Raw genomic sequence first — 23316 nt, forward strand, 5'->3', positions numbered from 1 at the left:
TTTTCAGTTGTCACCATGGCATCTAGTGGCTAGAGGCCAGGAATGCTGCCACATCCTTCAACAGCCCCCATAATGAAGAATTACCTGGCTCAAAACGTTAATACTGCCACTACTGAGAAAAATTGGTTCAACCGAACATGGAATCCAACATGCTCTTTCACCTCTGGGCCCCCGTACATACTGTTCCCTCTGCATGCAATACTCTTCCCCAACTCCCTGCATCAGACTTACCTTCAGTCATCTTTAAGGTTTTACCCTAAATGCCCTTCATTCTGAGAGACCCAAGTCTAGATTTGGCACCCTTCTGATGTAATTACATAAAACCCTCTTCTTATCACAGCACTCATCACATTGTACAATAACTGCTTTATTTATCTGCCTCAGACTGAAAACAATTTGAGAACAGCAATTTGTGTCTATCTAGTTAATATCTTTATTTCCCTAGTGACATGTGACATGTATGGTGTGTCTAGCACATTATGGGTTCAATAAATTTTTCTTAAATGAATCAACAAATGAAGATACAGAGGAGGCATGTACCTCTTAAGTAAACTGAGAGGCAACTAGCTGACACAAGTTGACAAAGAAAATGACAGAATTACTAAATTAGGACAAAACCGAAACCTGACACCCAAATCTGAATTCATCAAAAACCCCTTTCTGAGCCCCTTCATCCAAGTACTTACATATACTGGTTGTTTAACTGTCTTCCAGCCCAAGGAAACAAGGGGCATAGGACCAAAGCGACGCATATCTAGCGGAAGAAAGAATGAGAACTATACTGAGAAGGCTTAAGTTGCTGTTAAGACCCACCAATCTTAAGATTAACATTAATTATTGTGCGTAATAGAAATAATATAGTGAATGTAGCTGACTCTGAGGAACTGAATGCACTTACAAAAGGCAGTCATTAGCTTTTCAGATAACAAACATGGAAAGTAAAAAGCCCGGACATTTAAAAACATGAAGCACAAAGAAAGAGGTCAAAAGGCTTGACAACTAGTCTGCTCTATAATGCTAAGTGCATCACCATGCCCAAGACTGGACTCTAGCTGCACCCATTCTAAGGAGGAACACAGAGCTGTACCTCCTTATGAGTCTTACGTGGTATCACTCATCTGTTGATACAGCAACAGGACAGATGAGTTGTCTATCTAGTTGATATCTAGATGAGTTCTGCTGCTGTATCAACAGATGAGTGATACAGAACAGGTAACCCAGTAAAAGGCCCTGATGCAAGTATTAGTTGATATATGGTGCTGGGATAATTATTCTGCTATTTGAAAAAAAACGTGAGATAATGTTTTAGTTTTTACCATAAACTAAAACAAGTCCCAAGTGGTGTAAATATTAGGTTAAAAAAGTTTTTTAAGCATTTAAGAGTAGAAATGGCCAGCCGTGGTGGCTCATGCCTATAATCCCAACACTTTGGGAGGCTGAGATGGGAGGATCATGAAGTCAGGAGTTCGAGACCAGCCTGGCCAACATGGTGAAACCTGTCTCTACAAAAAAGATACAAAAAATTAGCCGGGTGTGGTGGTGCATGCCTGTAATCCCAGCTGCTCAGGATACTGAGGCAGGAGAATCGCTTGAACCCAGGAGGCAGAGGTTGCAGTGAGCCAAGATCGCACCACAGCACTCCAGCCTGGGCGAAAGGTGAGCACACAGCAAGAAGGCCCTCACCAGATTCCAGCACCTGGATCTTGAGCTTCTCAGCTTCCAGAACTGTTAGAAAAGAATTTCTCTTCTTTATAAATTACTCAGTGTTTGTTGTAACACAAAATGGACTAAGACATACATCAGTTCTACCCAAAGCAATCTACAGATTCAATGCAATCCCTATCAAAATCCCAGTAGCTATTTATATTTGCAGAAATATAGAAAATGCCATCCTAAAATTCATATGGAATTTAAAGGAATTCTTTTAAATCCAAAAATCAAATCTTGAAAACAATCAATCAAAAACAATCTTGAAAAAGAACAAATTTTTGGAAGTCTCACACTTTCTGATTTCAAAACTTATTACAAAAGCACAGTAACCAAAACAGTGTACAGCGATCAAAACAGTGGCAATAAAGACAAACATACAGACCAATGGAATAGAGAGAAATCACTCTTGCATATATGGTCAAATGATTTCTGGAAAGCACCAAGACCATTCAATGGAGAAAGATAGTCTTCTTAACATACTGGATATACACATGCAAAAGAATAAAATTGGATCTTTATCTCATATCGTATACAAAAAGTAACTCAAAACGAATCAAAGACCTAAACCTAAGAGCTAAAACTCTAAAACTCTTAGACAAAAACAAAAGTGGAACGCTTCATGGCATTGGACTTGGCAACGACTCCTTAGATACAATACTAAAAGCCCAGGCAACGAAAGTAAAAATAGATAAACTGGACTACATCAAAATTAAAAACTTCCGTGAATCAAAGAACACAATTAACAGAGTGAAGAGGTAAACTAAAAAATCAGAGAAAATTTTACAAATCATATCTCTGATAAGCATTTAATATTCTGAATAAATAAAAAAACTCCTACAACTCAACAACAAAAACTAAACAACCCAATTTAAAAAAGTAGGACAAGGACACGAATAGACATTTCTCCAAATAATAAAGTAGCCAACAAGCACATAAAAAGATGCTCAACATCCTAATCATTAGGCCGAGCCAGGCGGATCACGAGGTCAAGAGATTGAGACCATCCTGGCCAACATGGTGAAACCCTGTCTCTACTAAAAATACAAAAAATAGCCGGGCATGGTGGCACGTGCCTGTGGTCCCAGCTACTCAGGAGGCAGAGGCGGAAAAAACACTTGAACCCAGGAGGCGGAGGTTGCAGTGAGCCGAGATTGCGCCACTGCACTCCAGCCTGGTGACAGAGCAAGACTCCGTCTCAAAAAAAAGGAAAATATAAATCAAAACCACAGTGAGGCCAGGCAAGGTAGCCCATGCCCATAATCCCAGCACTTTGGGAGGCTGGGACAAAAAGACTGCTTGAAGCCAGGTGTTTGAGTCCAGCCTGGGCAAGACAGCAAGACATTCTCTCTACCAAAAAAAAAAAAAAAAAAAAAAAAAAAAATATATATATATATATATATATATATATATATAGCCAGGTGTGGTGGTACACACCTGTAGTCCCACCTATGTAAGAAACTGAGGCAAGAGGATCCTCTGAGCCCAGGAGTTTGAGGCTGCAGTGAGCTGCAATTGTACCACTGCCTAGGTGACAGAGCAAGACTCCATCTCAAAAAAACAAAAACAAAAAACACACATAATGAAATACTACCTTATAGCCATTAGGATGGCTACTATCAAAAAAATAGAAAATAACAAATGTTGACAAAGATCTGGAAAAACTGGAAACCTTGTGCACTGTTGGTGGCAATGTAAAATGGTGCAGCCACTACGGAATACACTATGGTGGCTCATCAAAAAAGCAGAAATAGATATACCTACCATATGATACAGAATTCCACTTCTCAGTACATACCCCGAATAACTGAAATCAGGGATACTTCGTACATGCATACTCACTGCAGCATTATTCACAAAAGCCAAAAGTGGGAAGCGACCCGAGTAACCACTGATGGATGGCTTATTAGACAAAATGTGGTATACACATACAACAGAATATTATTCAGCCTTCAATAGGAAGAAATCACATCACACGGTACAACATGGATGAACCTTGAGCGCATTATGCTAAGTCAAATAAGCCAGCTACAAAAAGACAAATACTGTATGATTCCACTTATATGAGGTAGTCAAATTCATAGAAACCAAAAGTAGAATGGTAGTTGCCAGAGGCTCGGGGGAAACAGGGAACAGGGAGTTGTTTAAAGGGTGCAGAATTTCAGTTTCACAAGATGAAAAAGTTCTGGGGATTGGTTGTACAACAATGTAAATGTCTTAATACTACTGAACTGTACTCTGGTAAATAGTTAAAACGGTCTTACTCTTAAGACTCTAAACTCCAAAGTCTCATCCAAGTATCATCTAAATCAGATATAGATAAGACTCAAGGTGTGGGTCATCCTGAGGCAAAATTCCTAACTATGAACATGTGAAACCAGACTAGTTATGTCCTTCCAAAATAGAGTGGTGAGACAGGCAGAAGATAGACATTCCAATTCTAAAAGACATAAGAAAGAAGAAAGGGTGACAAGTCCCAAACAAGTCCAAAACCTAGCAAGGTAAATTCTATTAGATTTTAAGGCTCAAGAATAATCCTCTTTGCCTAGACACCTTGCCTTCTAGATTCACAGAGATGGTGGTCTCACCTTCAGAAGCCACTGAAACAGTGCTCCTAACTTCCAGGACCCACTGGGGCAGCAGTCCCACCGCAGCAGCTCTGCTGAGCAGAGGGTGATACCTCAAAGGTTCCAGGAGGCTCTAGCCTCAAGGACCAAGCAGCTCTACCGCCAAGACTCTGGGTGATCCCACCTCCAAGGCCTCTGACAAAGACCACGTGGTCTGTTTAAACTGAGGCAATGGCCCCATCCTTTGAAACCAAAGAGGTAGTTCTGAACATCTCTGAACCATTTTTGGAGTCACTCTTCCCTTTTCTTGAAAAATAGCTCACATTCACAGCCAAATAGCTCTATGGTCTGGTCCTGTCAGATATAAGAAGTCAGACAGGCTTCTTTCATTCTGCCCCTTCTAGTTCAAACTGCTGGTGACTTTGCTGATACAATCTCATCTCTCTTCCTGGCTTCTGCTGAGATGGCTTATTAGTTTGCTAGTCACATCCACAATCTCTTCCTCAAATGGTTGTTCAGCCACACTCTTAGTGTTCTCTTCACAACACGCTTTCTCATTTTTTGCAATATGGATAAGCTGATAATTTTCCAGATCTTCAGGTTCTGGTTCCTTTTTGCTTAACAAGTCCTTCTTTATTTCATCTTTCTCTCTTTTTGTATTTTATTATAAACAGGATAAACCAAGGCATTTCTTCAACACTTCGTACTTAGAAATCTCAGCTGAATAAACAATTTCATCACTCACAAATTCTACCTTCCACTAGAACACAGTTCAGCCAATGTCTTCGCCACTTTATAATATGGATCACCTTTCCTCCAGTTTCCAATGACATATTACTCATTTCCATCTGAGACCTTACAAAAATCACCCTTAACATCCATATTTCTACTGTGTACCTCAAAACTCTTCTAGCCCCTACCTGTAACCCAGTTCCAAAGCCCCATTCATATTTTTAGGTATTTGTTACAGCAGCACCCCTCTTCTTGGTACCAAAATCTATTTTAGTCTGCTCAGGCTACTATACAAAATACCATAGACTGGGTGGCTTAAGCAATAAAAATGTATTTTCTCACAGTTCTGGAGGCTGGCAAATCCAAAATCAAAGTGCCAGCCAGTTTGGTTCCTGTTGAGGGCTCTTTTTCTGGCTTGGAGACAGCTGATTTCTTGCTGTGTCCTCATAGGGTCCTTCCTCAGTATGTGCACACAGGGAGAGAGACAGAGATCTCTCCTTTTTCCTCTTTTTACAAGGTCACCAATCCTACTGAATTAGGACCTCACCATTACGGCCTCATTTAACCCTAACCTCCAAAAGCACTAACTCCAAATAAATTCGCAATGGTGCTGAGGCTTCAACACACAAATGATGAGGGGGAACAATTGAGGCCATAGCAGATGGCAAATTTTATATTATGTATATTTTACCACAAAATTTTTAAAGTAGAAATTATTACAGATGTTACGTGGACACGAGCCAACAGGGGGAAAAACAAGATAGAGACATCTAAATTGGATAAACAAATATCCAGCACAATGGAATCCACACAATGGAATACTATTCAGCTACATAAAAAATGAGCTATAAAGCTATGAAAAGAAACGAAAGAATCTTAAATGCATATTGCTAAGTGAAAGAAGTCCACTTAAAAAGGTGATATACTGTGTATGATTCTAACCATATACGTAATATCTTGGAAAAGGCAAAAGTATGGAGATAATAAAAAGATCAGTGTTGTCTGGAGTGGGAGTGGGTGGGAGCGTAAGAATAAACAGGTGTAACACAGAGGATTTTAGGATGGAGAAACTATACCATGCGATCTTCTAATATTTGTCAAGGTCACAGAGTTAGTTGAGCCAAGACTTAAACTCAAGTCTTTGACTCCCAAGTTCATGCCCTTTTCATTAATCTAAGTTGCTTCTTTTGATACAGAATAAAAAAGACTATATTGACTATGAAAATATAACCTTAGGGGAGAAAAAGGCAACTGAGGCAGAAAAAATATATCCCTAGTCTGTCAATCAGAGAAAGCTGTTAGCTTGTGCAACTTCAACCTGGTTAATTCGTATCCCTCTCTTCTATCATTAAGAAAGAATACGTACTTGAAAAATGATTAAGGAATCTATCCTCTCTTCCAAAGATGTCCGACGGCTTTATGATAATGGCTTCTGGAAACGCTTCTCTCACTACTGTTTCTCCAACAGCCTAAACAACAACCAACAAACCTGTTTTGAGTTTTGAGACAAGTGAATAAAGCTTCCATTCTTTCCACTGTTAAGACATGACTTGTATTTCAAAGGTGATGTTTTCCTCCAGATAAAGGTCATCATGTGATTCATAAAACTCAGTTACACAGAACTTTTAAAAATTGGGTTTCTTCCCATTTTTTATTTTAAGGGAAGCTTACATTGAAGGAAAAAAATCAGAGTAGAATTTTTTCAGCCTCCATTTTTCCTTCCATTTACAGATTCTCTGGTTTGTGTCATAATCTAGCAGTCTGTTTGAGAAAGGAGAGTACGGTGGCAGTGGGCTAAAATAATGGAAGTGGCAGCAGTATGTATACATCCAGAGGAGGCTGGGGATAGAGTCAATCTTCCTAATCTCAATTGCTGTACCATCCTTACTTCTTATCATCTACTAGCCTCCTAGGCAAGTCTTCTTGTTGATGAAGATATCAGCACCTAACTCAGTCTTCCTTTCTACTTTCACCACCACTGGGGGTGACATCACTGTCCAAGTGGGCTTGGACTTCTCAGGTTCTTGAGCTGCTCAACTCCAACGACCTCCTCTTCATTCCACTTCTAACACTCTTAACTCAGTTACACCATATACCGTATCAACGACTGGAATTGCTCTTCTTCAGAGGTATTAAATGAAGACACCCTACTCTCGGATGACAATTTCCTACAATTTCCAGCCTGCCTGTTCTTTGTCCATCTGCTCCTGGGATACCTGTTTCTCGGCCTTCTCAAGAATTCTAGTGCACCAATTCGGCTTCCCCTGTATCAACCCTTCTGACTGTTCCTGTTCTCCCTTCTGAATTCCAGATTGGGTTCCATAGGCCATCTTTTCATCATTCTCTTGCCAATATTGTAAACTACCTTGTCCCTTTGTCCTTTATTCTAGCCACCATTCAAAATTCTAATCCTAGAACTCCATTTGCCTTCCTTGGGCCATGCACTCTCACTGCCTTGAGCAGCTGGCAGGAAAATAAATCAGTAAAAATCACGAATTGGTACCACTATAAATTCAAGCCAACAATTTTAACTGGGCCCTCAACATTTCCCAAAAATAGTGTTTTCCTCTAATTAATTTACTTTCCCATGAGACAATTTGAAACATTTTCTATTCTAGTCAAATTTCAGACATCCCTTTCTTTTCTTTTCCTTCCAGTAAATGACTTCGCCTTCTAATAAAAGAGAAAGTATAAGACAGTAGAGAAAAACCACCTGAAGTTCTCACCACTAAATCTACAAACTCAGGTATGTAAAGCACAATTTTCTCCTCCTCTCTTACTTGAAGGGAGGAACAGTGTCACTTCCAATGCTTTAGAGCTCATGTCCTTTCACTTTCTCAGGAACCTGTCCAATTTATTCTTTCTTCCACATCTTCAGCCTCACTCTTTTTACCAGCATCTCCCTACCGGCATTAAACAATGTAGATCCTTTACCTTAAAAAACAAATTCCAACTCCACATCCTTCTCCAGCTTCTATTCTCTCAGTCTTGCATCTTCCTCTTGCCAGTCAAACTACCTGAAAATGTACCTACCCTTGCCATTCCCACTGCCTCAGCTCCAACTCACTCTTCACTCACTTGCATTCTGGATTCTGCTCCAACCTTTGCACTGAATCTATTCTTGATAAGATCACCAATGACCTCCATGTCAATAGATTAAAGGTGACTGTACAGTCATCATCTTGCATGAGTTCTCAATGGCATTCATAAGTATTCACTTCCTCCTGCGAGACTGTCTTGCCTTGGCTTCCCTAGCATTGTACTCTCCTGGTTTCCCTTCTGCCTTATCACGTCCTGCTTAGTCTTTGATTGGTTTGGGTTTCTGCAGATGCCTCCTCCTCTACCAGATCATTAACCATTGGTATGTTCTGGGCCCAATCCGAAACTCGCTTCTCAATCTTCATTACTTCAATTACTCAAACTTCATTACTTCAATTAACAACAATGCTGGTAACTACATTTCTGTCTCCCACCCAGACCTCTCTTCTGACCTCCAGGATCAGAAACCCTACGTACCAGTTACCTGGAAGATTGACACACATCTGAAATGCACCTGAAACATGAGTCCAAAACTCAATTATCTTCCATTCTCTCAAGTAAAATAGTGCTCCTCAATCTTTGCTACACTCAGAATTACCTAGAGAGAGTTAAAAAATACTGGTGCCAATGTTGCAACCCCAGAGATTGTTTTAATTGGTCTGAAGAACAGCCTAGGCATCAGAGTTTTTAAAAGCTCCCTCAATGGTTCTAATGTGCAACTAAGGCTAAGTATCACTGCCCTACAGCCTAGTCCCTCTCAAATATTTCCCATCTTACTCAACAGTACTATCATCCACCCAATGGCTTCAGCCAGAGGGCTGGACATCTCTGACTCTTCTCTCTTCCTCACTGCTGACACCTCCCATTCCCTTCTAAACAGTCATGAAATTCAGATGATTTTATGAATGTTTCAGCAGAGGCAGGCACAAGTATTCTGTCTCCTAATTTCTCTCTTTTTTCAGTATAGCATGAAAATGTGAGACCTGGATGTGCTATATTAGCTCTGTGACTATAAGAAACAAAGCCACACAAAGAGAAAGTCAAAGCTGAGAGTCAGAGAAACAAGGAGCCCTAACAAACTCTGGCACAATCTGTGGCTAAGGTTCCCTATGGCTAGATTTTTATTATTATTATTATTTTATTATTATTATTTTAATTATTTTCTTTGTTTTATTATTTATAGATACATGGGCCTGTAAATGCCCCCTTTTTAAGCCAGTTTACATTGGATTTTCTGATGCTAGTAATTAAATGCTCCTAACTGATAAAGTGCCCTCTCTCCCCCATTATATGCCCCTTTGGCACAGTTTGCTACTTTGCAACATTATTTTTTAATTCCAGATGTACCAAATGTTGCAAAGTAGCAAACTGTGGACTAGAAACTTAATTTGGACTAGAAACTTAATATGGGCTAGGACCAAGTCTATTCTATTTACTACTGTACCCACAGTGCTTAACACAATATATGATACATAGTAGGTGCTTCATGAATAGTTTATCCAGTAAATTAATGTGGTGAGTCAAAAACTGGAACCATTATGAAGGAACTCTGTTGTCTTTATCAGTATGACTCAAAACAGGTTTCCATATGGCAGAATCCAAATGTTAAGGGCACTGACAGACACTGATATCCCTTCTGAGTCCCTAATAATGAAGACGTTTCACTCAGGTTACAGACTGACTCCAAACTACAGTGGTCAACCTCTAGGTATGGCATTTCTGGGAGTAAAAGGAGTGTAAGTACTATGTGAATAGGCATCTTCCCTGGTAAATATTAATCCCTGTCATTCTGAGCCTTCACATCGCCCCTTTAAGAGTGGCATAAAACCATTACAATGCAAGGGGTGAGAAAGAAAGATGGTCCTTTAACCATGGTAGATGACACACGTATGATTCCTTTGGCAGAAATGATATTCTGCCTTCTGTGATGGTTTCTGTGCAATTCAGTGATGCCTCAAAGAAACTTTAAGTATCTGAATTCCATTAGTAACATGGTCTACACAGCTTCCTGCAAACAGAAGGCACTCAACCAAAATGTCAAAACATCACATATACACACCTAGTTCTGGATGCAGGGAATCAGAAAACCTTTTAATTCTAGATATGTCGATGATAAACCTTCTCACTGAAATCATGTTTCAAATGGGCCAAGAAACTCCGGCTCTGTGAACCACTTCCCAAATCAATTTGTTACTTACCTTATTTCTCAAATATTTGGAGGAACTTTTCATATCTGCATTCAAATGCGAAACATGGATGAATTTTTCAACTCCAGCTTCCTTGGACACTTGAGCAATTGCCTGAGGAATCTTCACATAAACATCCGCAAAATCAAAGTATCTGGAAGAAAAAAAATAAAAGAATTGGTTAAGAACTCCAGACACAAGATCTCAAAGCTGGTTTTCATAACAGTACTGAAATTCATACTACTTAAACTTTTAAACAGCAATAATTTAACTTAAAGCTAAAATTGGCCAGGTGTAGTGACTCATGCCTGTAATCCCAGCACTTTGGGAGGCCAAGGCGGGTGAATCACTAGTGCCCAGGAGTTCAAGACGAGCCTGGGCAACATGTCTCTATTTCTAAGAAAATATTTTAAAAAAGAAAAGTGTTTAAGCCATAATTTTTTTTAAAAACAGTTTACAGGTCTGTGCACTGTCATTACTCTACACAATTTAAGGCCTACTCTAAGTTATAATAAATCCAGTACACATCATATTCTGCATTATCAAGGAATCCTGACACTGAGGCCCTTTAAAGAAACCTGGCTATACTGGTTGCTGGGGAGGAGGGAAGTGTTGAGAATCACTTTGTACCCCTGGGACTTTGTTTCCCTCAAGGGAAAAAGAAGAAACTGAAAATAGTCAGTCAGTCAAGAACTTCATTCAGTAACATTAATTAAATGTTAACTCTGTACAATATACTATGTTAATTGCTAAGGGGGATAAAAAGTTGAATAAGACCTCCAAGTCATCAAAGAATTTATAAAATATTTGATAAGAAAGACATATATTAAAAACTAAGTCAAACTTTAATTAACGCTAAAAAAATGAGGTGTCAACAAAGTGTTGTGGACTATAGGATTAAAACAATATTTGCTAATAACCCACACAAAGAACTGTTCAAATTAGTCCTCGTGCCATCTCCAATTAACGATGCAGAAAAGACATCTAGAACACTGTCTACACAAGGAAAACCAATGTTCAGTTTGCTAAACAACAGAACAGGCAAAATCCTGTTTCTAACCCCATCCCATAGGGACTAATCCAAGCACAGGACCAACATCGGCCACACCAATACTACCTACTGGCATTTTATGGGCAGTATATCACACTGCTGACTTATACCAGACTTAATGTCAGCTACATCTCCTAAGGGGTGTCACTGGGTATGCAAGTGATTGTTCAACCAACCCTTATTAACTAATTGAAAATGTCACTGTGATAGCTGGCACATAGAAGGTGCCCCATAAAGGTCTATTAAGCCCTAAGAAAGACTTTAGCAAAGAAGAAACGAGAGTCAAAGACTTACTTGGTTTCCCAGTCTCGTCCAATAAGATTGATGACCACATTGCTGTGTTGCACTGCTCGTCTGATAGAATCTCTATCTCTCGAGTCCCATTCCTATAATAGCAGAAGGCAATCAGATGAAAACATAGCGGGGTATACCTCGGCATTCAACACTTCTGTAGCCTCCTCGATGCAAGTTTCAAAATAGGTCATGTGCTGTAGTCATAATATGGTGCCATTTCATAAAGCTCCATCTATTACAACAGACATGACGTTTCAAACTCCCTGCTGATTCTCTCACTCTTTTGGAGACAAACATGTAAAAGTACATTTTACTCAGGTAATCAAATGACAGAGCTAGAAAGGAGGTTATTGATTTTTAATAGAGCATATTTGTTTTTGTCCACCGAACTACTGCCCACTAAGTTTGAAAAAAAACCCCAGTAAACCAAGTCTCCTCTCTTGAATTATAGCCAAAGAACCAAGGATCATTTGGGAGACAGAGACTTTCCCTTCTTGACAGCAACTACTTACAGACTGAAGATACGGAGACTGTCTTTTAAAGGTTAGTATTAATTTGGGTCATTCATTACTATTTTCTCATTTCATTTTAATTCTTTCCTGTTTTATAACCCCAGATCTAGTCATTTCTACATTAACAACATAAAAACAAGAGTCTAAAAGAACTACCTAAAACTTCAGGGTGAGCCAAAGGCTGGTTTCTATAAGCATTTCAGTGGAAGGTAACAAATAATAAGAATTTCTTAGCACCAATACTAAGTGCACATACACGGGTCAGTGCAATGGGAGGGAGATGGGGCAAGAAGAGAAAAGAGAAAGAAAGCAGGGATGAAAGAGAAAGAGAAAGAAAGAGAGACAGAGAGAACTAAAACGCTGTTTAACTTAGAAAAGAGAAAACAAACTATAAAATGAGATTCAAGAACAAAAAGATGAAGCCCCAGAAGAAAGAACCAGTTATGACTAATGATAGAAAGTGAGTTAAAAGGCACAGTCTAGAACAGTGGCTCTGGAGTCAGACAGGAATGCAAATCTCAGTTTGCCATGTACTAACTTTGTACAAATTATCTCTTCAAACCCCATGTAAAATTAGAAAACACAACTTACCTCATGAGGTTATTATGAGGATTAAGCGAAATATACATAAAATCTACAGCAGTGAGTGACATATTAGAAGAAAACCAAATTCTCAAGAATAAGGCCCAAGGGCGCACAGTCAGGTGGGTAAAACAAGTGGCCATTGAGACAAGAGTTGCAAACAAAGACTAAAGCAAAGAAATCAGCACCTCACACCCCAGATAGTCCTTCTCGAAAATAAACACATAAACAAACACTAAACATATAAGCCTCTGAGTTCCCTGTGGTCGTGCTCATCCAGACATGCTCAGAGCACAGGTCAATGCCAGACACTCAGAAAATAAATCTCTGCAGAAATAATGGAACAGATGTCATTTGGTTAATTCCACTGGTTCAAAAGTTTTCACCTCTCACTTTTTAAATACTTCAATTTTGAGGCTCTGACAAGATGACCAACAAACTTAAGGCACAAAGAACTAGGAATAAGCTAAGGTTCTGTAACTTTAATACCAAGAAGATATTTAATAGTAAGATTTTGGAGACGAAAAACATTTTAGAAATAAGAAATTTATAATATAAGTATTATACTTAGCTTGTGAACACTGAACAAAGAATAAATGAAAATGTGAAAATGAAATGAAAGTAAGTTAAAATTTAAAGGGATTACAAATAATTTGTATGAATATTACCAGAGATAGTAAGGATGTTTAGAACATATCTTTTAAAAGGGAAAATGTGTAATTGGAAGAGCTCCATTCCTTACAGGACAATACAAGTAGGAAGTCAGCTATAAGATCCAGTAGACTTAAACATCAAGGCCAGAGAGCATAGCAATCAATAGCTTGGCTGCAGGCATTTGGGGCAGCACAACTCTTTGTGGAAAGGGACTGTCCTGTGCTCTGTAGGATATTTAGCATCCCTGGCCTGTACCTAATAACCAGGAAGGCTCCCCAGTCACTGTGACAACCAAAGAGTTCCATTAATCACTCCCTTAATGGCTTTCCTCTATGCTCTTTCCCCTGCCTCACCCCACTGGCAACTACTGGCCTAAAGGAAGAACCTGTAGATTACAGAATGACAAAGGGAATGCTCAGAAAGGACTGTTCTAAGTTAAATCTATGCTAAATAACCAAGTTATAAAACACCCTATTTGTGATTTTTTAATGTCTATAGAGCACTATCCAACAGAAATATAACATGAGGCACATAAGTGAAAAAGAAACAAGTGAAATTCATTTTAACGATAGATTTTATTTAACCTAATATATCCAAAATATTATTTTAATATGTAACAAATACAAAAACTATTAATGACATATTGTATATTCTTTCCTTCATACTGAGTCTTTGAAATCTGCTGCATATTTTATTCACACAGCATATCTCAATTCAGACTAGCCACATTTCACATGCTCAGTAGCCGCATGTGGCCAGTGGCTACCACACCAGACAACACAAGTCTAGACCAGGGATTGGCAAACTGTAGTCCACAGGCCAAATTTGGCCTGCAGCCTAATTTTGTAAATAAAACTTTATTGAAATGCAGTCATGCCCATTTGTGTACATATTGTCTATGGCTACTTCCAGGTACAAAGGCAGAGCTGAGTAATTATGACAAAGACTATGACCTGCAAAGCCAGAAATATCTACTATCTGGCCCTTCACAGAAAAAGTTTGCCAACTGCCAGTCTAGAGCTTGCATGACAAAGAAGATGTGGAAACCTACCTGAAAGAATGACCTGTGAATAGAGAGTGCCTCTGGTTCATTTTAGGATGGAATTGCTGCTTTATCTGCTTCTTACTCCTAAACATGATCTTAGTAATTTATATTTGTCAATTTCAGTCAATCGGCCCTCTTACTCCTAAAAATGATCTTAGCAATGTATATTTGTCAACTTCAACCAGCCATAAATGCCCTTACCATAAACAGAAGCTGGCCCAGGTCACCCATGGGACGAAGGTGCATGGTGTCATATTTATCACACCGATAAGGTATAACCACCTGTGACCCCATGCGTCCTAAAAGAATCAATTGAAAAAAGGATCAACATTAACATAACATGGATATATTATACAATTGTGATTTGGTAAATATTTAAATTCTAATATAGTATGTGAATTGATATTATATTTGACAAAAGGAATATTTTGCCATGCTAAGGATGCCATAGCTTTTCAGAGTCCCTTATTCCCATCTTAATAATTCCTATATAGGAGCATGAGTGTGCTCTTAATGTCACAACAAATAAAAATTACATACATCCAAGATAGGAGTAATTCATAATGCTGTTAAAATGAAGAGAAACATAGCTCATGGCTTCTCATCAGGCAATCCTGATCAGTGGCAATGGAGCATATGAACTCAAGGAACTTTACTTACCAAGGTGGTTGACAACGTATCGGCCCAGGAATCCTGTTGCTCCAAACACAGTGGCCACGACCCCACTGACTGAGGAACGTCCACCTTTCCCATGAGGTATGAGGGCATGATGAAGCTGGCGATGGGGTGGGCCATGACACACAGATGTGGCTACTGTAGTAATGGCAGAACCTTAAACAAAATCCCAAAGTATACAACAATGGCAAATATTAATATTTTAAAAACTGTGAACACAAATAGCTCCTTTCCCTAAAAACTTGTAACACTGTTTTTCAATCAGTACTTTAGTAACTTAACTATCAAAAGCAATAATAAACACAAAATACTACAACATAGAATCCACAGGACATGAGGAAATATATTCCCTACTCTATACAATGTAACTTACCTAAAAAGATAAGTCACATTGTTTAAAAAACACATTAAACAGTCACAAAGTAGGAAAGTATAAGCCTATATGGTGAAAGGAACTGAGAATACACAATAAAGGAGCACTAAATTATATTACCATGAGGAAGGATTCCTGGATAAAATGTTTTGAGAAAGGTCTTAAAGAGGAAAAAAAGAAAGGACAGAATTCCATGAGAAACACATAACAATGCAGAGGTATAATGAATAAGCCTAGCACAGGGCAACACAAAAGACTCTCCTGGAACAGAATCTGAAACTGGTGACTAATGAAAAACGAAGTTGATGATATCGGTTCGAAACAGAGGATTATTAATACAGAACATTTAAAAAAATGCAGTTCAATAGTTGAGACTTATAATAAAAACCACTGAATAACATCACAAATAATGATAAAAGGAGTGAAGTGCTTGAGAAAAGATGTTCTGCCTTTTAGAAAGCTTAACGGCAAGTATTTTGTCAAATATCCCATTTCTTTTTCATAGACTGAGGTTCTTGGTACTAGAATGGACCCTCAAAGTTCATTCACCAATGCTTATATCTTCTCTATAGCATGTGTGCAAATAACCATCTGGCTTTTGCCTGAACACCTGCAGACTCACTACTTCCTGTAGCTGTCCATTCTGCTTTGAGCCGTAACAGAACGCAAGTTCTACCACAACGGGAATCAGTGACTGCTTCCCAGAAGTTTTTAGCCCTGTGCTCCTCCAGAGTGACAAAGAACAAGTCTAATGCCTTTTCTACAATTAAGTATAGCAATTATATGCCCACTAAATATTTTCTTCTCCAGGTTAAACATTTCCTGTCCTGTCAAATATTCTTCATATGGCAGGAAGGTGAATCTCTTTTGGATACACTCCAGTTTTCAAGTCGCTTCTAACTTCTTAGAGTAGAATTTCAGAGTTAGATGCTAGACTTTTATGTAAGTAAAAACAAAAAGGTTTACAGTGCTAATGCACTTCTGCTCCAATCAAGAAACTTTGGAGTTTAGCATTTGTGCTTTGTACACTTGAGGAGAGCTAAAAGAGACAAATGGGACTTCCTTTAGAAAATCTGTGTTTGTTTTCTAGGGATGACTTTCCAGTGGCATTCTGCCCAAAAGCCATTGTTCTTCCCTATCCAGAAGTATGGATTAGTGAGCTAATAGTGACAGAAATTAAAAGTAAACATCTTAGAACAAACACATAACAATAACGAAATAACAACATCATATTAACAGCTAACTTTAAATAGCTCTTAGCAGGTGTCCAGCATTATTCTAAGTGCTTCATAGGTATTATCTTTTTTTAATGCTACCTTTATCACCACCTTATAGATAAGGTTAGTAACAAGCCCAAAGTGCCAGTAAAGATTAAAAAGCAGTCCTGTGAGGTAGGAAAAAAATGCAGAAGGAAACAGAATCTAAAAACCAAAAAAGAAAGTGTTTCAAGAAGAGAATAGTTAACTTTATCAAATGCTGAAAGTGAAGTAGAAAGAGAACAGAGGACCACAGAATCTGGAGGATGTGGATGTAGGCAGCATAAATAAGAGCAATTTTATTGGATTAGTGGGACTGAAAGCCAGACTGGGGTAAACAAAAGAGAGGCTGTGAGGCAAGGAAGTAGAGATGAGGAGTATAGATAATCCTTCTGAGGAACAAGAAATTGGACTAGAGAAACACAAGGACAGGTTTGTTTGTTTGTTTTAAATATCAGTTAACATTTTTGTGCTGATGGAAATGACAGGATTTCCATGGTAGAGGGGGGAAAATTACTGACTCCGGAAAGGGAATGAATAATTGAGAGAGGACTAGATCAAATGCAAAGTGAAGGAACTGGCCACAGAACAGAGCAGAAGGTGCTTACCCACTGTAATAAGAGAAAAGGCAAAGTATTATCACATATCAACTATTAGAGTTAATGGTGGGAAAATGACTGTTCTCATCTGATTTCCTAGAAAAATGTAGCACTGAAAATCTACTTGAGATTTGTATGCATGAATTTAACATAAGGCCAGTTAGTTTGGAGTTTTCCCTAGCCCCATTCTCCATTGCTTAGTGGCAGGCAGCAAATTATGTGGAAAGTTTTGTTTAATCAGGGTCAGTGTTTTTAATGACAATGGGAGTTAGGCTGGGGAGTTAAGAATGCATAAAAGGGAATGATTAGAATAAGGAAGTGAGCACATAGGATAAGACAGGGAAAAGATGGCAGAGTCAATGAACTGGGAAGAATTACTAGAGTTAAGGAATTAATATCTCAAAGGACTGTTAAGATTAGATATACATCTTGGATGCAAGATTAGATTAGACATAAAGCATTTAGTACATTACCCAGAGCATATTAAGCATTCCATGAATAATAGTTGCTTTTACTTTTATTACTTTGAAATTTCTCAGAAGGTAACGTCACGCTAACCTCACATGGCTATTTGTTTTTTTTTTTTAAATAATTATGGGCCAAGTATTATTCTAGAAACTGTGACTATCAGAGTAAAATACAAAACCCTGGCTTCATGAAGCTCACAATTTAAAGGGTTGATGAGAATTAATAATATATGGGCAAGCAGCTGTCACAGTGCCTTGCAAATAGTAGGTGCTCAATAAATATAAATTATTATTCTCTTTTGTTCCAGCATCTCTTTCTTCCATTTATTATGGGTACTATTAGATGAACAATATATTCATTATATTTATCTGCTTAAAAACCTATGTTGGTTTCCTACTGCAACATATTTGCACAGTGCATTAATTTTTTTAAAGTATTTATTTAAAAAATTATATGCATGCTCTACATAGTACCAATATGATATATATATTATAAATCATGTATTACTTAGAATAGTGTCTGGCATACAGTTTAAACTACATAAGTGTTAGCTACTGTTACTATAGAAAAGAGTTTTTAGGAGTTCTAATACTATATTTCCATAACTTATTAGGTCCTCTTGCACAGCTCCCTTTGGAGACTACTGGTCTAAACTCTACTTGGCTTTCAAAGATCTCCACTGTGTGATCCCATCTAACACATTCAACTCCTTTTCCACTAACCCAGATATACAGGTAGTCATTTCACTGCCTCTTCAATACCTCATGACTCCACTCTCACCCACTTGTCTTTCCCAGAAGACTTTCCAGATCATAACAGCCCTAAAGAAATCAATGGGAGAATTCTCCACTCATCTTCCAATGTTTCTTCAGTACCTGAAATGATAATCTTTCCCTTTTATGATTTCCCGTGATATATAATAGTCTTGCCACGCTTAACTATACACAGTTGTCTTACCCAGTTCTGTCCTATAGTGTGTGGGTTATTTTACATACTAGACTTGCCTCTCCAGAATTTACTCAAAAACTTACTTTACCACACAATAACACAGAGTGGTTAAGAACACAAGCTATGGTGTCAGTCAGAGGAAGGTAAGTCAAAAGAGAAAATTAATTAAAATACCTAGAACTGGATATGGCAGATAGCAGGTACTCAATAAACAGTGATTACCATTCACAATCTACATTATTATCATACAAATGTAATAGTTTAACAAGAACCAGCAAATGCTTTTGCAAAGACATTGTGACTACAAAACTATCCACTGTAAGTGATGTGCACCACCACCTTCCCCGTGGTATGCAGGAGTTCTAACCATGATGGAAAACAAAAAAAAGAGGATCCCCTAAACTAATCCTTGCCTTGGACTGAACATCAAACCTATCTGTGGTGCTTTTAAAAATTTAAGGTGCAAGAAGCTAATCTCACAAATTCTGATTCAATCTCTCTATAATCAGTCTTAATTTTTATTTTTTATAAAGCTCTACGAGTGATTCTGACATGAGCCAATTTTGAAAGCAAATGATATTCTGTAAGATTAAAATACACTAAGAAACAAATACAACTTTTGGAGTTTGATTGGAATATATTTGTGGAAGAGTAGAGGGTGAAAGAATAATAAAGTATAACCGTATTTCTAATTGTCTTGGTTTTTAGTGAGTGGAAGGGCAAATGTATGTTTCCAACTTGAAGACTGGGAGCAGATCCAATCAGATTATAGAGAAAACAAATAATGCTAACAAATTCTAAGATAGCCTTCATTATTCTTCACTTTCCTTTCCACCAAGCTCCTGATTCTTCTCTCCTCGAACATCCTTCTCTCCCCCAGACCCCAAGGCACTTGGCCCAACACATTCTACATCGGTAGAGACGCTTTTGGTTAAAAGGATGCTTTTATAAACATTAGCTCATTTAATCTTATCAGAGCCTCCCTGGTACTGTAATATTATCATTTCCATCATGCCATGAAGAATCTGAATTGAGACCTATTAAGGGTTTGCACAAGGTCATAAAGTCAATCCAAGAAAACCTCTCGCCACTAGCCTTTTTTCGCTACCTTACAGATTTCTCTCCCTGACCCATACAAATATTTCTCATAATCCTAAACCCTTACAACCATATCAGAACTCTGATTCTCTCGATCCCTTACGTACCCCCTGCTTTCTTCTCTTCGATTCCAGCTGCTCAAGATCTTTTGTCCCCTCCCAAGATGTACAATTGAGTATGTAAGCCGGGGAGGTGGAAAGCAAAAGGAGAAACCAGAGGCAGCTCCAGACCTAGAAAAACCAGAGCGCCTAGGAAGTCGGCGTGACCGCTGCAGCACGGCGCCACTCCCAAAACCTTAGATCCCCGTCTAGGAATCCCGATCAGGGGTCGCCGTTCCCGGTGACACTTACGTGACATTGGCAGGGCCCGGACAACCCGGGACTGTGCGGCGGCCGCCATCTTCTCCCACAATTCCCCACGCCGGCACTCCTGACTGACTACGGCTGCTAAGCTGGGTCAAAATTTATCTTCCACGCCTGTTTGCGCAGACGCTAACCGGGAGAAAAAGTTTCGGGTAGCATGGTGGTTAAGAAGAAAGCTGGGAGAAGAGAGGAGACAGGAAGGGAGGCCAAGTGAAGGAGAGGGGGAAGAAACGAAGTGAAAAGAATTTGGCTGTTGGAATCTCAGATCTGGAATAGGCTGTAAAGATGTCTCTTTGTTTATAATCTCTAATTGCCGAGGAATCTGAAGTTCAGAGGTTAACCAGTGACTGACTCGGGACATGCAAAATGGCAAGACCCCGGTAGAAGACCTCAGCTTTCCTGACTCTCAGTTTCCTGTTCCTTGAAAATGTCAGCTAAGGCAGCCCTGGCGAGGCCGGGGGAAGAAGGAGGCGTAGTCCCCTGGCTCGGGAGGTCCAGGGCCCAGGAGAGAGAAAAAGGGAGACAAGGACGAGGGGAAAAGTGGAGAAGAGAAACCGAAATGAGGGTGTGTCCCAAGTGAATAAATGTACGTCGAGCCCGCCAAGCACATTCTCTCCTAGGGACCTTTGCGCTTGCTGTTGGCGTTTCCCTGAATGCTCACTCAGGTATCTGCACCAGCTCAAGTCTCTGCTCAAAAGTGACCTCTTCGGAGAAAACAACTCTGACCATCCTATCCAAGGTGGTAATCGTTCCACCAATTTTTGGTTTAAGTTTATATACCAAAGCACTTATCACCACCTGGCATATGAATCCCGGAGTTCTTAACCAGGAGTGTGATTCATGAGTGGGCTTCAGGAAATCTGTGAACTTCCTGAAATATTATGTAAAATTTAGTGACCATGTGTGCCATCTGAACATCTGTCTACGGGGAACCTGCAGATGGCGCTCTCTAGCGCAATGGTTTCCAATTTTTTCTTTATGGACACCTTTGAGAATCTGCATTGTTCTACAAAGAGCCATCTGGAGACTGAGGAAATTCCAGGTTAGACTAAGTGCTTGGATTTTAAAATACTTTATTATGGTCAGCCTCTCCAGATTCCTGGGTAAGAGACAGCAACTAGTGATCCTGTGAAACGTACCTTGGGTTTATCAGAAAAACCACCCAGTTTGGGGAGGGCGGGTTCTTTCTAGTTGGTAATCCTTCCAGTGCTTTGTTTTTTCAGGAAAAGTATGTGTTTCTGGGGTAGACAAAAATGTCTGAGGTGAGTAGGGATGTAGGAGTTGCTTTATTACTACCCTCGAAATCTTGGCTGTTTCCACTCTTTCTTACCCCTACCAAATTGAATTGGAAGACAAGAGAAACCCTTGAATTTCACCAGAGAAGATTAATAATGCTACGCTGTCATATTTCTTGGCTTCATCCTATGTTCATTTAACACAATTTGCTAATACTTGATTCTGGGACCAATATGGATAGTAACATACTTTCCTGGTTTGGATTGACAGACCCTGACTGTTACCAGCAACCTTGGAACTCCTGTATAACACTGCCAATTATATTATTTAAAATCTCTAAGTTAAACACTGCCTCATGTTCTCAATTTTAGTTTCAGGGTTGCATGGTGTAAACGAAAGAACACTGATTTTTTTTTTTTTTTAAGAGACAGGGTCTAACTATATTGCCCAGGCTGGTCTCAAATTCCTGGGCTCAAGACCTCCTCTCACCTTGGCCTCCAAAATTGCTGGGATTACAGTCATGAGTCACTGTGCCCAGCTGAAAGAACACTGATTTTTAACGCCCAGAATACTAGATTCCATTCCCAGTTTTATCAGCTATTAGCTGTGACCTGGACAAGCTCCTACACCTGTCTAACAGGGTAAATAAAACCTACCCTGGTACTTCAAAAGGTTACTACGAGAATTGGGTGACATAATGGATGCAAAGATGCTTTGTCATCTGCAAAGTACTATATGTAGGTCCATGCAGTACTATTCAAATACCACTGAAGTATCAAAATCATAGGTTGTTAAGCTGGAAGAGATCTTAGGAGCTCAGCAAGCCCCATTTCTTTATTTTAAAGATGAAGAGGCCGGGCACAGTGGTTCATGCCTGTAATCCCAGCACTTTGAGAGGCTGAGGCAGGTGGATCACTTGAGGTCAGGAGTTTGAGACCAGCCTGACCAACGTGTTGAAACCTGGCTTCTACTAAAAATACAAAAATTAGCCGGGTGTGGTGGTGGGTACCTGTAATCCCAGCTACTTGGGAGGCTGAGGCACGAGAATCACTTGAACTTGGGAGCCAGAGGTTGCAGTGAGCCAAGATCTTGCCACTGTACTCCAGCCTGGGCGACAGAGTTGAGACTCCATTTCAAAAAAAAAGAAAAAACATGAGATATATTAAATATATTTGATTAGCAGGTGCACTTTATGTGAAAAGAATACAAGAGCTCTTTTGAGACCTAATATAAAAGATCATCAATGGATAAATAACTTTTTTTTTTAAGTCTCACTCTGTGGCCCAGGCTGGAGTGCAATGGTGTGATCTCCGCTCACTGCAACTTCCACCACCTGGGTTCAAGCGATTCTCCTGCCTCAGTCTCCCAAGTAGCTGGGATTACAAGCATGTACCACCATGCCTGGCTAATTTTTTGTATTTTTAGTAGAGACAAGGTTTTGCCATGTTGGCAAGGCTGGTCTTGAACTCCTGACTTCTACTGATCCGCCCGCTTCTGCTTCTCAAAGTGCTGGATTACAGACGTGAGCCACTGCACCCGGCAATAAATAACCTTTTTGAAGGAAGCCTGTGATAAACCAGTCACTTTTGAACCTGTTGCAGTTTTCATCATTATCTTGTGGCCTTGCTTGGAAGTTCTTTTTGCTTCATGGAAACTACACATTAGTCCTGTGTTTCATTATTAATTACAGAATAGCTGAGGTAACATTTCCACAGAGAATGTAGTAATAAAGACCACCCCCATCCCACTCCACCCCAAGCAAAGAAAGAGTAGCTAACCAATTGCCTCATGGTCTGATTTTTCCTACTACAGCTTCTTAGGTCAGGCATTGCAAAAGATAAATTAGTTCATTGTATCTCTGAGCACCAAAGACAAATTATAACCCAGAGATGGTCAGTTTAGGCAAAATATCCTAAAAATATTTTATATATA

General features: G+C 39.2%; 2 protein-coding genes across 4 annotated transcripts in view; one reads left to right on the top strand and one right to left on the bottom strand.

Annotated features, from left to right (window-relative positions):
• Nucleotides 1–20215, bottom strand: part of NDUFA9 (NADH:ubiquinone oxidoreductase subunit A9) — a 31438-nt gene extending 11223 nt beyond the window's left edge. The window contains exons 1-7 of the mRNA XM_064382543.1: nt 20137–20215; nt 15030–15200; nt 14571–14668; nt 11577–11668; nt 10244–10385; nt 6373–6475; nt 687–754 (exon numbers count right to left, since the gene is read on the bottom strand). Coding sequence (XP_064238613.1) covers nt 687–754; nt 6373–6475; nt 10244–10385; nt 11577–11668; nt 14571–14668; nt 15030–15200; nt 20137–20185 — 723 coding nt within the window. The 5' untranslated portion in view covers nt 20186–20215. The remainder of the gene's footprint in view (nt 1–686; nt 755–6372; nt 6476–10243; nt 10386–11576; nt 11669–14570; nt 14669–15029; nt 15201–20136) is intronic.
• Nucleotides 20216–20278: 63 nt separating this feature from the next.
• The window catches only part of AKAP3 (A-kinase anchoring protein 3), a 33043-nt gene continuing 30005 nt past the window's right edge, over nt 20279–23316 (top strand). For 2 of the 3 annotated variants that reach the window (XM_064382542.1, XM_012467483.3), the window contains exon 1: nt 20279–21190. The gene's annotated coding sequence lies outside the window, so the exon portion shown is untranslated. Of the gene's footprint in view, nt 21252–23316 lie in introns of all 3 variants that reach the window. The other variant, XM_012467484.3, reaches the window with a different exon arrangement.

The sequence above is a fragment of the Aotus nancymaae genome, unplaced genomic scaffold (assembly GCF_030222135.1).
Source record: "Aotus nancymaae isolate 86718 unplaced genomic scaffold, 86718_ANA_hifiasm-v0.15.2.pri h1tg000029l, whole genome shotgun sequence".
Lineage (NCBI taxonomy): Eukaryota > Metazoa > Chordata > Mammalia > Primates > Aotidae > Aotus > Aotus nancymaae.